The following is an 18,495-nucleotide window of genomic DNA, read 5'->3' as shown; positions in this document are numbered from 1 at the left end:
ATGCCCTGATTCAATCCACTGACAGCACGTCAACCCCGGTATACCACATCGATCCTATTCACAGTTTTCCTTGCCCGCCTTTCACCCTCCTGCATGTTCAGGCCCCGATCACTCAAAATCTTTTTCACTCCATCTTTCCACCTCCAATTTGGTCTCCCACTTCTCCTCGTTCCCTCCACCTCCGACACATATATCCTCTTGGTCAATCTTTCCTCACTCATTCTCTCCATGTGCCCAAACCATCTCAAAACACCCTCTTCTGCTCTCTCAACCACGCTCTTTTTATTTCCTCACATCTCTCTTACCCTTGCATTACTTACTCGATCAAACCACCTCACACCACACATTGTCCTCAAACATCTCATTTCCAGCACATCCACCCTCCTGCGCACAACTCTATCCATAGCCCACGCCTCGCAACCATACAACATTGTTGGAACCACTATTCCTTCAAACATACCCATTTTTGCTTTCTGAGATAATGTTCTCGACTTCCACATATTCTTCAAGGCTCCCAGGATTTTCGCCCCCTCCCCCACCCTATGATTCACTTCCGTTTCCATGGTTCCATCCGCTGCCAGATCCACTCCCAGATATCTAAAACACTTTACTTCCTCCAGTTTTTCTCCATTCAAACTTACCTCCCAATTGACTTGACCCTCAACCCTACTTTACCTAATAACCTTGCTCTTATTCACATTTACTCTTAACTTTCTTCTTTCACACACTTTACCAAACTCAGTCACCAGCTTTTGCAGTTTCTCACATGAATCAGCCACCAGCGCTGTATCATCAGTGAACAACAACTGACTCACTTCCCAAGCTCTCTCATCCACAACAGACTTCATACTTGCCCCTCTTTCCAAAACTCTTGCATTCACCTCCCTAACAACCCCATCCATAAACAAATTAAACAACCATGGAGACATCACACACCCCTGCCGCAAACCTACATTCACTGAGAACCAATCACTTATATATATATATATATATATATATATATATATATATATATATATATTCCAAAAGAAGGAATGGAGAAGGGGGCCAGGTGAGGATATTCCCTCAAAGGCCCAGTCCTCTGTTCTTAACGCTACCTCGCTAACGCGGGAAATGGCGAATAGTTTGAAAGAAAGAAAGATATATATTTTTTTTTTTTGTCACTGTCTCCCGCGTTTGCGAGGTAGCGCAATTAAACAGACGAAAGAAATGGCCCAACCCACCCCCATACACATGTATATACATACGTCCACACACGCAAATATACATACCTACACAGCTTTCCATGGTTTACCCCAGACGCTTCATATGCCCTGATTCAGTCCACTGACAGCACATCAACCCCGGTATACCACATCAATCCAATTCACTCTATTCCTTGACCTCCTTTCACCCTCCTGCATGTTCAGGCCCCGATCACACAAAATCTTTTTCACTCCATCTTTCCACCTCCAATTTGGTCTCCCGCTTCTCGTTCCCTCCACCTCCGACACATATATCCTCTTGGTCAATCTCTCCTCACTCATTCTCTCCATGTGCCCAAACCATTTCAAAACACCCTCTTCTGCTCTCTCAACCATGCTCTTTTTATTTCCACACATCTCTTCTTACCCTTACGTTACTTACTCGATCAAACCACCTCACACCACACATTGTCCTCAAACATCTCATTTCCAGCACATCCATCCTCCTGCGCACAACTCTATCCATAGCCCACGCCTCGCAACCATACAAGATTGTTGGAGCCACTATTCCTTCAAACATACCCATTTTTGCTTTCCGAGATAATGTTCTCGACTTCCACACATTCTTCAAGGCTCCCAGAATTTTCGCCCCCTCCCCACCCTATGATCCACTTCCGCTTCCATGGTTCCATCCACTGCCAGATCCACTCCCAGATATCTAAAACACTTTACTTCCTCCAGTTTTTCTCCATTCAAACTTGCCTCCCAATTGACTTGACCCTCAACCCTACTGTACCTAATTACCTTGCTCTTATTCACATTTACTCTTAACTTTCTTCTTTCACACTTTTTACCAAACTCAGTCACCAGCTTCTGCAGTTTCTCACATGAATCAGCCACCAGCGCTGTATCATCAGCGAACAACAACTGACTCACTTCCCAAGCTCTCTCATCCCCAACAGACTTCATACTTGCCCCTCTTTCCAAAACTCTTGCATTCACCTCCCTACCAACCCCATCCATAAACAAATTAAACAGCCATGGAGACATCACACACCCCCTGCCGCAAACCTACATTCACTGAGAACCAATCACTTTCCTCTCTTCCTACACGTACACATGCCTTACATCCTCGATAAAAACTTTTCACTGCTTCTAACAACTTGCCTCCCACACCATATATTCTTAATACCTTCCACAGAGCATCGCTATCAACTCTATAATATGTCTTCTCCAGATCCATAAATGCTACATACAAATCCATTTGCTTTTCTAAGTATTTCTCACATACATTCTTCAAAGCAAACACCTGATCCACACATCCTCTACCATTTCTGAAACCACACTGCTCTTCCCCAATCTGATATATATATATATATATATATATATATATATATATATATATATATATATATCCCTGGGGATAGGGGAGAAAGAATACTTCCCACGTATTCCCTGCGTGTCGTAGAAGGCGACTAAAAGGGGAGGGAGCGGGGGGCTGGAAATCCTCCCCTCTCGTTTTTTTTTTAATTTTCCAAAAGAAAGAACAGAGAATTGGGCCAGGTGAGGGTATTCCCTCAAGGCCCAGTCCTCTGTTCTTAACGCTACCTCGCTAATGCGGGAAATGGCGAATAGTTTGAAAGAAAGAAAAGAAAGAATATATATATATATATATATATATATATATATCCAGGTGAGGATATTCCCTCAAAGGCCCAGTCCTCTGTTCTTAACGCTACCTCGCTATCGCGGGAAATAGTGAATAGTATGAAAAAAAAAAAAAAAAAATATATATATATATATATATATATATATATTTCTTTCTTTCTTTCAAACTATTCGCCATTTCCCGCATTAGCGAGGTAGCGTTAAGAACAGAGGACTGGGCCTTTGAGGGAATACCCTCACCTGGCCCAATTCTCTGTTCCTTCTTTTGGAAAAATTAAAAAAAATACGAGAGGGGAGGATTTCCAGCCCCCCGCTCCCTCCCCTTTCAGTCGCCTTCTACGACACGCAGGGAATACGTGGGAAGTATTCTTTCTCCCCTATCCCCAGGGAAATATATATATATATATATATATATATATATATATATAGGATAGGGGAAAAAGAATACTTCCCACGTATTCCCTGCGTGTCGTAGAAGGCAACTAAAAGGGGAGGGAGCGGGGAGCTGGAAATCCTCCCCTCTCATTTTTTTTTTTAATTTTCCAAAAGAAGGAACAGTGAATTGGGCCAGGTGAGGGTATTCCCTCAAAGGCCCAGTCCTCTGTTCTTAACGCTACCTCGCTAATGCTGGAAATGGCGAATAGTTTGAAAGAAAGAAAAGAAATATATATATATATATATATGTATACGTTGAGATGTATAGGTATGTATATGTGCTGTGTGCGGACGTGTATGTATATACATGTGTATGTGGGTGGATTGGCATATCCTTTCTCAGGAGAGGGGTGGCATCACCTCTGTCTCAGTCTCACTCCTGCCTCCAACAGCCCGGCAGGCTGGTGAGCATTACCACGCTGCCAGGTGCCCACTGCCCAACTATCATGCCACACACTAAACCCTGCATCCCCACATGAGATTTTGGTAACTAAATGTGACATTTTGTCTCAACAAAAACAAAACTAAAAACAAGAAAAAAAGAGTGAAATTGAAATTCAACAAGGCATTAGGCAAATAAGCTCACAAGTCACTGCTTGGCAACAATATACGTCCTTTACATGTGAGTAGAACAAAAATAACATAAATTAGTGTGTTCACTCTTCAGAGGAGCCACCACAAACATAATCTAGCAAATGGCACAGGGTGAGGGTGCCACTGCCTGAAGCTGGGTGACACCACAACTTGGGGTGATGTCGCTGCTGGTAGGTACTCCCTTTGACCCACGTGTTGTGGGGATGGGCAAAACCCGGGGGAGTAGGTGACGTCAGTTTCACTAAGACAGATGGCCACTGCCATCCAGCTTCACTGAGTATTATCTATGCAGCTTCATCTCCACTACCATATCCAGCCTTTCCCACACGTTTGAAGCGATGTCCTGCATGCTGGGGCAGCATAGTGGCATCACTTGCTGAGCCTCCTAACACACGAGCCTGGCTCTCTGCTATTGCTCACACTCTGTTTTACAGAGCAGTTCTCCATTGCTGGTTTATCGGATAATGTTGCCAGGGTGCCGGGACACCATTTCACAAATGTCTTGCTGCTGCCAGCTGTGCAGGTGACTTATCCTCCTCTCTTAGGGGGGTGTTGAGTTATTGGAGCAGAGCCTGAGTCACTTTGCTGTTGTGCAGGCTACCTCCGACTCCTGTGTTGCCCCTCAACACCCATTTGCTGCCTTTACTACTGCTTTGGCATGTCCATTGGACTGGGGTAAGTGGGCTGAGGAGATGCAGGCCATGATTCCCCATTTTTTGTAGAAAGCTTCCATCTCCATGCTGTCTAGATTGGTTCCCCCATCCAAGATGATTTCCTTGGGTGCGCCCTATCTCTCATGTGTAAGAGGTGCAGTGAAAGGAGGTAGTCCGTCCTTACTTTATTAGAAAAGAGTTTGTTATTAGAAAAAAGTATTCTTTCTTTGGAGAGGGGTGGCATCACATCTATCTTAATCTGACTCGTGCCCCCAACTGCCCGGCGAGCATTTCCGTGCTGATGGTTGCTGCCGCCCAACTATCATATCACAGACTAAACCCTATAGAGATAGAAAAGTTAAAAGAAAGCATCAGAACTTAAATGTGGCATAAAAATAGGTTGCATTTGGTTGAACAGACTTTTGGCATTAACAGACATCCCTTCCCCCCTATTGGTCCATTAAATCAAGGGTTTACTCTAGTAAGTGTTTGGATGGCGGGGTGGGAGGCTAATGATTGAGTAAAAAACCCCTCAGTACTTTCTCTGCTGCTTTTCCTTTTGAAGTTCAAGCATTTTGACCAAATTGAAAATTTTTATCATTATGAAGTCCAATTTCAGGTAGAAACAAATCTAGTATTATTATTATGACAGTCATTGTATAAGCTTTTGATTTCACTTTTGCTATTTAAGGCTTTGATTTCTTTCTAGCCTTTAAAGATGGGATGGAAGAGCCATATCAAATATGTGTGCAGCTTTGATTATGTGGGGGCTTCCAGGATAGATTTGACGATACAGATATACCCAACATGCTATGGTATTGCAGGCATGAATTGTATTTTGAAATTGGGCAGAGGGGATTTAGGAAGAAATTAGATTTTAGTTAAATTACATTTAATGTTTCTAACATGATTTTTTTTTAATTAAACTTGTATCAGGTGAAGAGACATGGTGTTACCATCCTATCTCCACCCCATCTACCCCATTTTGTAATTTTTTTGTGTCCAGTACTTGACAAGTTATTGATAGCAAGCCAATTGTGTGACTGTCTAAGCTTGGATTGGTGTACTCCATAAGGGTTTGAATATTGGTCACAAAATTCACCTTCGCCTGATCTGTCAGGTCTGGTTGTTGCAACACTTTTAGTAAGTGTGCCTTGATATCCCTCATGGTTGAAGTTTTGTTAGCCCATCACTTAAGATGTTGCTCACTTTCTTTTGGTAATTTGATTTCTATTAATTGAATGTTTATTTCTTAATTAGTTTTTGTTCATATCCTGACAGCTCATGTGTATTTTAAGTAGAAAAATATGTTGCTTACATGAAAAATTTTCTTTGCAGGTGCCAATTCCTCCAGGTTATCTAGAAGCTTGTCAGGCAGTAGATGAGGCAGAGTCACCAGAGAATTATCATCCAGAAATTGAAAAAAAATCATCTGAATCTAGTTTTGATTCGGATGAAGGCCCTCCTTATACTGATGGAACAGTTGGGATTTTTGCCAGCAAAAGCAAGGCTTCTAAGCAGTTACAGACTGTTGCAAAACAGTTTGGCAGCATTGGTAAGACAATGTCAAAGAAGATTAAGAAGAATTTTGGTACTTTATCAAAACTGGGTCGAACTGGTTCATTTAAGAAAAAAGATGAATATATCAAAACTTGTAGTATGGCAAAAAATAGTCGCATGCTGAAGATTTCGACACACCAAAATTATATCCTGGCAGCTATGATACACAGTGAAAAGAGACATGCATACCAAGAAGAAATGGTGCGTAACTATCTCAATACTGCTCGTCGTAGGTTTGAAAAAGATATAGAGTTGAGAAAACGGCAAGAGGAGGAGATGAAACAGCTAGAATTGGAACAGCTTGAACATCAAGCAGAAATGGAGGGACCAGTGGAGTGTATCAATCCTGGCTGTAATATGTATGGCACAGCCCTTACATCATATATGTGTTCAGCGTGTTTTGCCAAACAAAGAGAACAAGAGCAAGAGTACAAGCGACAAACATCAAGTAATCTTGGTTCTCCAAAATCTCAGCATTTTAGGGCTGATGGACCACAGTATGGGGCTGGGAGGTCAAAATTTTATGCTGAGTTAGATTCTACCTCTGCATCAGATGCATCCAAAATCCCAGTTATTCAAGCACTATCTTCAAAAAAAGATAGCACACTGTTTTTGTCCAACTCTACATTTTATGGTGACAGTTCTGCTGTTCCAAGCTATAACTTGGTTAAATCGCAGTCCTCTGTTCCTACAAATGATCCTTCAGTAGAAGCCAGTGATCAGTTACCAGGAACAGATCCCTCCTTACAGCTCTCTTCCTCATCAATTACCACAACCACAATGGCCAGCCAGAGCTCTGAAAATTTTACACCTGTAGCTATAGATGATGTGAATGTTAGTGTCAAAGGAGAAGACAGGTCAGAGAGTCCCTGCCAGCCGTGCTTGACACGAGACTGCAAGTTTTATGGAAGTTGTTCAACAAGTGGATATTGCTCTCGGTGTTACCAGGAAAACAGCAGCATCAACCCCAAGAGTGTTATGGTGCAGCAGATTAAGTCTGTCCAATTGTAGGTATTAACCATTTCTTGTGTGCTTAAGCTGAACATTAAATGTTTATAGTTTTGACAGTTTTGGTGTTTAACCCCTTGATAGATTTTGAGCAAATTTTTTATCTAGTCATAGTGCCATGTATTCCGTTATATGTTGGAATCAGTGATGCTTGTGGTGAAAGTGAAAATGCACTTATCCTAACATAAGTTGAGGATAGATGTGCCTTTGATATTTAAAGATTTATTTGTGATTTTCTCAAAAAATTGGAAAAACTGGCTGTTGGAAAATGCCATGCAGGTTATTTTGTAAATATTAATGAAGACTGTACTATGGTTACTTGAGCTAATCATCTAGTTTGCCAAAATCTGAAGTACAGTAGGTGAGGCTATCATTCATATGTCATCATAAGAGTAGTGAGAGTCAGTGTTCATAATGGAATATCTGGTGTCTTGATTTAGTTGATTTATTTTTTCGATAAATGATTTATGTAGAGCGAAAGGAAGTATTTTCCAGAAATCCTCTGAGCTTTATTTACATAAATAATGATATTATGAAGAAAACCTGATCTAGATTTAGTTGTTCTCACAATATTTGTATTGTGTAGGTGCATATACAAAATATGTTTATTCTGCACGAAACATTACCTTCTATCCATTAGAATATGTTGTCTGTTGCAAGAAGAAGTTTCTCAGTTTAAATTAAATTGAATAAATTTCATAATTGCTGTATGTTTTTGGCTAAGAGGCATGTACTCTGGATTGTTGATATAGTACTTTACATCAGCTTAGTGAATCATAGCTATAAAATTGAATTTTATAAACATGTCATTTGATTTTTAAAGATACAATGAGATACAAGAATAATCACCTTTTTTGCCCAAGGATACTGTATTTCTCTTCTTGCAACCCATTTACACCCATTCCTCTCTCTGATATGATAATCTAAGGAGGTACACCACAGTCTCTTTCAAATTCTGGTAATAACTGTTTGCAAATCTGATTCATATAATTAAGAAGGAGAATGAAAGTGAAAGAGGTGTAGCCCATTTTATAAATATATATATTTATATTTACATTTTCTTTCCGCAAAGTACCTGTATGAAAGATCTGCTATGATACAGTTGATTTCTCAGAATTTAAGGAATTCTCTTCAAATTATAACTTGCATATAATGCTTAATATTGAATAGTTTGAAACATCCCATGTATGATTTTAAGTGGAGTAACATAAATGGAAAGTTTTGTTGCTACATTTCAACTTGTAGAACTCTATTGTGGTGTTGACATGAAGTGGTTGTTGGCAACTGCTAGTTTTAGTGCAATGTAACACATCCTTATAATTTGTCATTTCAACCCAGCTTCAACTCCTACTGGCACTGACAGAGTAGCTTAAAGTTATCTGCACCTTAAGCATTTTCATAAAGTGGTAGGCACATCATTGAGGGCCTTGAGGTAGATAGAATATGTCATGGGTTGGATGGCAGTTGAGACGAGGAGAGGAATGGGTTCCTACACATTGATCTGGTGCACTATTACTACCTCCAAGTGAATGTTGTTTGGATTCATATAGGTATATTTTTTATTGAAATTTTATTCTCGAACTGATTTCATGGAAATATATGTTTGCATATCAAGAGATATATGTGTGTTCATATTTTCCATAGTTGACAGTTGGTAATATGGACCTTTGGACCTGGTGACTTGTGTGTAAAATATATATTTTCTTACTGTATTGATGGGTAAAGTGAGTTGATTACCTTGGTAGATTTGTCAATAGCTTACATATATACTGTTGCAGCTGGTAGTGAAAATATGTACTGAAATATTGCATCAACTGTATGTCACTAATTTTCTTCACCTAGTTTTTCAGAACTTCGTGAATGATGATAGATTCTTTTATTGAATTAACAAGGTACGATATGTGTGTGTGTGTGTATGTGTGTGTGTGTGTGTGTGTGTGTATGTGTGTGTGTATGTATGTATGTATGCATACAGTGATTACAGCATGTAAAATTATTCTTGCTGCTTGAAGGTGCAGCAGCACATTTCTAGCCTGTGTAACTCATGTGCCCTAACTTGGTAGTCAAGAGTATGGATTTCTTTGCAGAATGAAATACTTTAGCAAAGATGTTTGCACTCAGTGCTGTCTGCCTGATTGCTGCAGTGATGTATTCTTCTGTGGCAGCCCATATGTGGTGTTTATATTTAATTTGTTGACAACTGTATGTAGATTAGTTTTGATATCACAGGTAACTGTATTTTCAAATACAGCTTTCTTCCATTTCATAAACTTGGTAAATATTTTTAATAGAAGGAGTGTACAACTCATTTTTGTACAAAATATTTATTTTCAACTGTATAGCACGGATTTATGTCTTGTAAATAACTACTTATTTTCAAAAAGTAGAAATTGTACAAATATCTTTTGGTTAGGGTGATCAGCCAGTAACATGGAAGGCTTATGACTTAAGTTAAGTACACCATATTATTATTTCTTCACTTGATGTAATAATACTGCTGTTGTTATTGACTTTATGCTCCTGATGGTAGTTGGCTGCTCATGTCATAGGAATCTCATGACTTTGATTAGTGCCATTGTATGCAGTTGCTCAATATTTGGCAACTGGTTTATACTCTGTATTAGGGAAAATTTGTACTATATTTGTACTTGACAAATAAGTCAAAGCAATGCATGCCTGACTGCTTAAGGGAGGCTTAGTTGGACATCATATCCATTGGACTTAAAGAATTTGCTCTTATTCCAGGACTCAGCTTATCATGAGTTACCACCTTGGGATGATTTCACATGCCACATCAAACTTCTCATTTCTCTTGTAAAGAGACAAGTTTTTCATTCAGGTTTCATCCTAACTCTTAGGCAAGTACTGGTTATTGCAGTATATGATATTAAGCAAAAAACGTATGTTTGGAAATGATGAAAACCTGATTGCCCGTGTGGTTTGAATGCTATTTGAAATTACCTTAAATGCATATGGAAAGTTTAACAAAGTTTAAGAATTTGAGGAAAAGTGAGCAAGTCTTGGAAACTGAAAATATCTTGTCTTGTTTAGTCAAGAGCCATCTCATTTTGACTTATGGTTTTTGCAGCTGAGCCTCATTCATGATGGGTAGCTTGGCTTATACTTTCATCTGTTGATAATGCAGTGGTTGATTTTCAAGGTTCAGCAGAACACCAACACTGATAATGCTGATCAGATAATATTGCAAACTATTTGTGTTCCTAGCTTCATTCAGTACATATGGGACATAATGTGCTGAAATGCAGAGCTGATCATACTCTTGACTTCACAGATGTGAGTATTATTGTGATTTTAGTATAGCTATCAGAGGTGGATCCAGAAGCACATTATGTAATTGTCTGCTGTGATGTTTCATTGTTAGTAGTTACTTCCCCTGTTGCAACAAGAATTAAGACATGCTTGAGAGATCCACAGTAGATCATAGAATATATTCAACCATACTGACTAGAATAAGCTCCTGAAAATTGATGATTTGTATAGTAAGACATTAGAATATTGAGGTATTGTTATCCTAAATTGCATGATTATAATCTTCATACTTTAAAGTATAATACTAGAATTTCAGGTGAGGTCTACTTCCCAAAGTACAGACTGGACACTTTAACTGTTATATTTTTATATTGAAAAAATCATTAGTGACCAACTTAGCACACCATAAACTCATTTTAGGTCTATATTCAAAGCATCTGGTGTGTTTTTTTTTCTTTTCAAATTCTGATGTAGCTCTTTAAATGTCAACTTTGCAGTTATTTGTATCTACATAAGCATGAAGGACTTCACCTGTTTGAGAGTACAGCGAGTGAATAGGCATTTTAAGCAAGGCTTACATCATCTTCAATTGACTAAAGAGGTAAGTAAATAATGAGCACAAATGCTGTCATCTTTTCCTCTCCCATGGAAGATCTAAGATAAAGGCTTCAAAAGCTGTAACATATTGTTGTATTATCATTGTTTATTTCCAGGATGAGGGGCTTGGGAAGCGAGTCAGTTGTTTGTTGATGATACAGCACTGATGGTAGTTTTGAATGGGAAACTGCAGAAGTTGGTGACTAAGTTTGGAAGTGTGTGTGAAAGGAGGAAGTTGAGTAAATATGAACATAAGTAAAGTTTAGGATGGCAAAGGGACAGGTTAGTTGGAGTGTGATTTTGAATTAAGAACAATTGGAAGAAATGAGGGTTTTAGATTCCTGGGAGTGGACATGCCAGCAAATGGAACCATTAAAGAGGAAGCAAGTCAAAGGGTGGGTGAGGGGGCAAAGGTTATGGGAGCCCTGAAGAATATGTGGAAAAGAGTATGTATGGGTGTGGATGTGTTGGAAATGAAATGTTTGAGGACAGTATGTGGTGTAAGATGGTTTGATCAAGTAAGTGATAAAAGGGAATGAGAGCAGTGTAGTAGTTAAAATAATTGTTGAGAGAGCTGAAGAGGGTGTTCTGAAATGGTTTGGACACATGGAGAGATGAGAGAGAAGTTGATAAAGAGGATATATGTGTAAGAAGTGGAAGGAACAAGGAGAAGGGGTAGACGATATTGAAGATGGAAGGATGGAATGAAAAAGTCTTTGAGTGATTGGTGCCATAACATGCAGGAGACTTAAAGGCATGCTTGGGATAGAGTAAATTGGAATGATATTTTGTTAGTGGACCGAACTAGGGTATGCGAAGCATCCTGGGTAAACCATGGAGAAGTCCAGTGGTCCTGGTTGTGGATAGGGAGCTATGGTTTCAGTGCATTACACGCAAACATCTAGAGAATGGATGTGAATGAATGCAGCCTTTCTTTTTTTATGTCCCTTACTTATCTGGGGAAATAGCGATCAAGTATGAAAAAAAATGATAGTAATTCAAGGACCTCTTTTAGGCCTTCATGCAGATTTGAGGCTGTGCTACAGTCAGAAGCAGTTTATCAATGAGATTGTATTCCCTTTTGACAACTGATGAGGATACAGCCTTGCTGAGGGTGTGACTTTTCACTTGCAGTGTAACCACAAGCAAGAGTCGGACTACACAGGCTTAGCATACTGTACTCCATTCACATTCATTACTAGTTACAGGAAATATAGTGCAGATATATAATTCTATGAATTCTTTCAGAAGATAATGCACATCACATTCCTTAATTGCTTCTTGTATGATCTATGGATCCATGCTTTGATCTTATTTTAATATAGCTTGTGTCAATTTTACAGCTATGCAACAAGTAAGCCTTTACTATGTAGAAATCATGCACATCTGGCAGGTGAATTATTATTGTAGTTATCAGCTGAATTACATTAGAAGCACATTCATGCAAAGTAGGATGGTAAATCTGTTTGCCAGTTTAGAGAGTAAATGATCAGACAGTGGTATCGTAATTGTCTTGTGTTAGTAAACTGTCAGACCATCTTGGTTGTATGTTTTCTTGATCTGTATGTTTCATGCATATACATATTTTTCTAAATCACCATCCATATTTTTTGCCATTTACTTTTTTCAAAGCAATTTGCATAAACTACTTTTGTTAAAGTTTCTGTCTTGAATGTTTTACCTTACATCTGGTGGATTCTTTTGCCTAATGGATTGTGATCGGACATACAGAACGTCATATGCAGATTCTGAGTATAACAGATACTGAGTTTGACAGTAATAATGTATTGTCTCTATCTACTGCTCTAGTGATTGGATGCCTGCAGAGTCTTGCAAATTATCCACAATGGTAGGCAGAGAGTCCAAAATTAGGCCAAAGCATCGTAACTGTTTGCACACCTTGTTTAACGCTATTCTTTCAGCTCTGTTTGAAATAGGAAATCGTCTTTCTCTTTGTTGATCTCTTCCAGAAAGATGAAGTGTTTTCTGGGTGAGTACTCAGAAAAAAACACCTGTTCAGTGTTTCCTGCTGTAGTGAGGTAGCATCATGAAGAGAGAGTAAATAGATATATAGAAAAAAAAAAGAGAGATGAGGCCTGTTTTAGAGTAGGTCAGTTCACTTATTACCTGATGTGGTAAACAAAATGGAAGTGCCTTCACATACTGGTTCTGATTTAGGTCTAACAACAATACCAATAATCCTGCCAGCCAAATACTGTACAGCATTGTGATACTGTCTTTTCATCTTCTGTTGGTCCAAATCAAGTTGACAAATGAAAGACATTGTCTCGAAAGGTTCTCCCCAGTTGAACTTTCACTGATGATAAGATGAACTCCCTAATTATGACCATCTTTTAATCAAATTATATCTGCCAGTTGCATATTGTTGGCATTGTCCTTTATCTTACCTGGCAACAAAGAAAACTAGCCATCAGACCCTCTGAAGGATAGTATAGGAGATAGACTGTCTGCTTGCATATGATAAAATCTAAGTACATGGTTATGGAAATGTTTAGAAAATTGTTCACATGTTAGTCATAACTGGAATAAGATTTTCAACAGAAATGTAACCATAATTGAAAGAGCTAAATTATGGTGAGTAGTAAAAATCCATAAAGTTGCCAACAGGGAAGAGGTGAATAATGGGTTACAAGATCACAACCTTCAAGTTTGAAGATGTTGATAGTGAACAGTTCCTTGAAAGGTGCAGAGACAGAGCAGCCATAGATTATAGCATAGATACCTGTTGCAAAAAAAATTTGAGAAGCGCTTCTGTAGTACCGGAGTAGTGGATGAATGCAATAACGGAGTTCACCAGTTATTGAGACTTTTGCCAATGCCACCACCTTGAGGGAGTTCACAAAGGGAATGGATGTCATGAGATATGTATGGACAGGAAGAAAGGTAGTGATGAAATTGTGTGCTAAATGAACAAAAGTTAAACAATCCATAAGACTGTAGAGAAAGTTAAGAAAAAGAGCCCCACAAGTATTGAACTCCCTGTCCAGATTGTACAAATAGGTAATTACATTAAACATTCATAACTATCTGATGCTAATTAAGATCTCCATTGATGATCAGTTCATTTTCAGTTGAAAAGTGTGTAGCACTTTAGGTTTTGTTTCAAAATGCTGTTTAGGATGTCATTTACACCGTCAGGTACATAACTAATGAATGCATGAACATGGATAAAAGTGTGTTTACATTTTGTTTTGCAAAGTAATTGTTGTCATCTCAGTACCCATGAAATGGAGTGTTTATTCCACACAACACAAGGTTTGCCTCCACAGTGGTACTCAACCACGTATCCCTGTCTTACAGGGCAAAGTTCATACTTTTATGCATCTGTTCGTGTTTTCTCTGTGTGCTCTGGCCTTTCAGAACATGACGTCCATGTTCCTCACACCTTATTTTTGACAGTTTTTATGAAAGTGCTCATTAGACTTTGCAGTTGCCTTTACCTTATTTCAAAAAAGTTGACTATCAAATGCTTCCATTTTTTGTAAACATTGCTGAAAAACAGTAGTAAAACAGCTTTTACCATAACATGCAAGTAACTATTTAGATTAGGGAATCTGTTGAGCCATAGTCTTTGAAGTTATCTTTTCATTTTGAATGCAGAGACTGAAAAGACAGCTTGTGTTAGGAATGCATTCATTCTGCACTTTCTTGTATCTTGTGAAATTGGTTTCCCTACAAAGTTTTTAATATCACATACATTTAACAAGATGAGACTAAGCTTGAACAGTCTTCTGCTGATAGATTTACATTGGTAAGGTTTTTACATTAGCCTGTCTTTGAATCTCATAGTTGGTTCATGTAAGTTTCCACTTTAATTTGAAGGACCAAGTAAAAGTTTGTTTTTCACGTTTGTACATAATTACATTGGAATCTCATTTGTAACTCATGCAACTTGGGTAAAAGAAATTTGATATATAATGTATCGTTATCCTTAACCTTTAACTTAAATCTACATTGCAGGGTTAAGGGGCCTCACATAGGTCTGTTTTATACTTTTGTGCTAACAGTAGTGTTTCAGCTAATCTTTGATGGTAGCATGAAATGCTTTTCGCCTCCTTGTATAGCAGTTGCATGAGTCCTTCCGTTACCTTAAGGCATGGCATGGGGAGGATATAACACTAGACTGCTAAGAGGAAATGGCATCATATGGTATTTGCTCATTAGTGATAAGAAATCTAGCAATCCGGATGATACCCTGTGTGATAATTAAATCTGTTTGATAAAAGGAACCAAAATACTCTGTAAGCAGGATGGTGACAGTCAAGATATGTCAGTACCAGGTTGTGTAGTGCTTATTACAGTCTTAGCAATGCTCTCACGAATCTGTAGAGCCACAGCCTTTAGAATTATCAATTTTTTTTTCGATAGAAAGACTGAAAAAACAGTTTGTGTTAGGAATGTACACTTTCTTCACTTTCTTATATCTTGTAATATTGATTTTCCTACAAAGTTTCTGATGTCACAAACATTTAAGAAAACTAAATTTGAACAGTCTTCTGCTGATGGACTTACAATGATTGGGTTTTTATATTCGCTTTTTTTTTTTTCATTAATTCTTATATCTCTTGGTTGGTTCATGTAAGTTTCTGGTGTCATTTATAGGTCTACTTAAAAGTTTGTTTTTCATATTTGTATGAAATACATGGTAGTCTCATTTGTAACTCATTTAACTCAGGAGAAACAAATTTTGACTCATAATGTATCATTATCCTTAGCCTTTAACCAGACCATACTTAGTCTACATTGCCAGGGTAAAGAGCCTCACATAAATTTAATTTCATGCTTTTGTGCCAAGTCATATTTCAGCTGATCTTTGACGGTAGCATGAAATGCCAAAGGCCTCCTAATACAGCAGCTACACGAGTCCTTCAGTTTCCCTTCAGCCATGGCATGGTGAGGATATTACATTAGACTGCTAAATGGAGATGACATTATATGGTAATTGCTCAGTAGTGATAAGGAATCAAGCGATCCAAATGATAATCTGTGTATTGATGAAATCTAATTGATAATGATAAAAAGAACCAAGTGCATCTAAATGTTGTTTATGCAGGATGGTGACAGTCATGTTGACACCAGTCTGTGTAGTTCTTAGCACAGCCTCAGCAGTACTTGCACACTAGATCTCTTTTTACTCCAGAAACAAGTTGTTGCCTATTTTACTTTTATGTTGTTGTTTTTATTTAAAGTGCATGTATTTCATAAGCAAAAGAAGAAAAGAATCCCTCTTTGTGAAAAAATACCTATTTTTCAGAAAACCCAGAAATTTCAAAGGATTAGAAAGCCAAATCCTCTATTGAGACATGTGTTTCTGTGTTCATATACTCACTTTTTACACTTTGCGTGCCACCTTGATTAATTTAGGGGTGTGTATATATTGATTTCATTATTTTTGAAGAAAAAAAGAATTAAAAAAGTATGAAAAGACTGTTTATGTAAGTTCCAGTAAAATGGCATTAACATCCTAGAATTTTTTGATGGGTCTTTAACTTTTGTAATGTCGTGCCACAGTGAATTCCTCCACTGCATGGAGAATACTTTCATGCATAGAGATTGCTTCCACCTGTTTTTAGCTATCATGTGCTATATGCAACATATATGTTTACTGGTTGAAAGGAGTTTTATGTTTATTCTTCAGAAAAATATGTCAGCTTGGCCCAAGACCATTACAGTCTAGATATTACCCCCATTGTTTTCTGAGACAGTAGGGATGTTGTGATTTAGGTGGCTCATTACTAATTCCATTTGATTCATCATATCTACCAGAAATGAGATATTTTAGTGCTTTTACAGAGTGAGATCTAAAGAAGTCAACTAATGTAATTAGAATGTTTGAAAGTCATTATTTGTATACATGATACTGTATATACGTATTATGAAGAAACACAATCAACAGTATAATGTAGCAAGTAGGGGAAATGTGTGACTTTCATGAATGATATTGATATTCTAATCACTCTGCTGCACTCCTGTTTGGCAGCCTTTGTTGATGCAATCTTAAACCTTCATACTGGAGATGATACATATTCAATCTTTCATTTTCATTGATGTACTTTTGTGGTACAAATAGGGATTTGTGCTTTCAAAAATGTTTCACGAGGTATTGGAATGTAGACATTACTGTTACTGTTGTCTGCTACAATCTACCATTGTTGCTAAACAGTAGATCATCTGTTTTTACATTTGGGTTAGTTGCCCTCAAAATTTTAAAGGGAGCAATATAACAGTTTTGCACAGCCATAGCAGTAGAAGAAAAAGACAAATGATTTCATTGATTCATTACACATCTTCATTATGATTATTCATGTATAATAGTCATTAAGATAATTGATGTGTTAACTTAAACACTGATATATACTATTGAGCTGGTGTGCTAAAAGCAAGAAAAATGCAGTATCAGACTTGCATTCATGGCAGTGCTAAATTTGCTATGCCAGTTGATTTGCACCCTTCGACACCACACAGCAGCAGTATAAATAGTTGCATCCAAATGAGTTCTGTATTTCTGTAATCAGGGTTAGATAATCTGTTTGGTGCCACTGTTACAATGTGATTTTTTTTTTTAATTTTCAAAAATCCACTGTACAGGAGGTAGGTGCTGGGTGCAGTGAGAGGGTTAAGTGCCTCCACACCACCTTAATGTTACTTTGTATTATTTCATTGATATCTCTCAGGATGAATGAATGCTTACAACATAACTCCTAAGAAAACGTAAATAAATTGTAAAGCTTTTACTTTATAAGTTAGCCGAGGGTTTCTTTATCCTTTTAGACCCATAAGCTTCTCATTCTTCAGTAGAATCAGACAACTTTAACCTTATGGTTGTGACTGACACTGACCCTAATCTGCCACACTCACCCATGAGCAGCATTAAGCTAAAAGCTACTTCTTTGAAGCTCCCACACTAATTTAAATGTGGATGGTTCTCTTAGTTTTATAAGTTGCCATATATCAGCAGCCACTTACTTTAAGCTGCCAAAAATTCTCTTACATCAGTCATTAGAAATGGAGTAGATTGGGATTCTTGTGTTGCAAAAACATATTGTTTGAATCTAGTGGAGATTTGCCCTATTGCAGGAGTATTATGGGGAGTCCTTCAATGATATAAATGATGAAGAGGCAGTGCCTGACTTACATGACTCACTCTGAGGAACACTGGTGAAGGAACATGTATATCAGAAATTCAACCCAACTTTACACAGAAATGAGGTGTTTAAAATGTTTAGTGAAATACTAGTAAAGGTTGTACAATCAGTAGTTGGATACAAGGTAGTGAGATACAGGAATTAAAAGGGCAATGCATTGTGGACAGAAGAGATTAGAAATGCTATGGAAGAGAAGAAAAAGGCATATGGTAGATTGCTCAATAGGAATGTACCAGTAGAAGTTCAGCAAAGGAGGAAGGAAGAATGCAAAATTTGTAAGCGGAATGTTAAGAAGCTGATAGAAGAAAGCAAAGAAAGAGTAGATAAAGATTTTAGAAGAAAGTTAGTGAAGCGAAAAGT

At 37.9% G+C, this 18,495-nt stretch overlaps 1 protein-coding gene across 2 annotated transcripts in view; it reads left to right on the top strand.

Annotated features, from left to right (window-relative positions):
- Window positions 1-17,736, top strand: part of LOC139750174 (uncharacterized) — a 79,990-nt gene extending 62,254 nt beyond the window's left edge. For both annotated transcript variants that reach the window (XM_071664551.1, XM_071664561.1), the window contains exon 11: window positions 5,873-17,736. In XM_071664551.1, coding sequence (XP_071520652.1) covers window positions 5,873-7,105 — 1,233 coding nt within the window. In that variant the 3' untranslated portion in view covers window positions 7,106-17,736. The remainder of the gene's footprint in view (window positions 1-5,872) is intronic.
- The last annotated feature ends 759 nt before the right edge of the window (window positions 17,737-18,495 follow it).

Source organism: Panulirus ornatus, chromosome 1, assembly GCF_036320965.1.
Source record: "Panulirus ornatus isolate Po-2019 chromosome 1, ASM3632096v1, whole genome shotgun sequence".
NCBI classification, from domain to species: domain Eukaryota; kingdom Metazoa; phylum Arthropoda; class Malacostraca; order Decapoda; family Palinuridae; genus Panulirus; species Panulirus ornatus.
The sequence above is the reverse complement of the archived record's forward strand: the minus strand, read 5'-3'. Positions and strand labels throughout refer to the sequence as shown.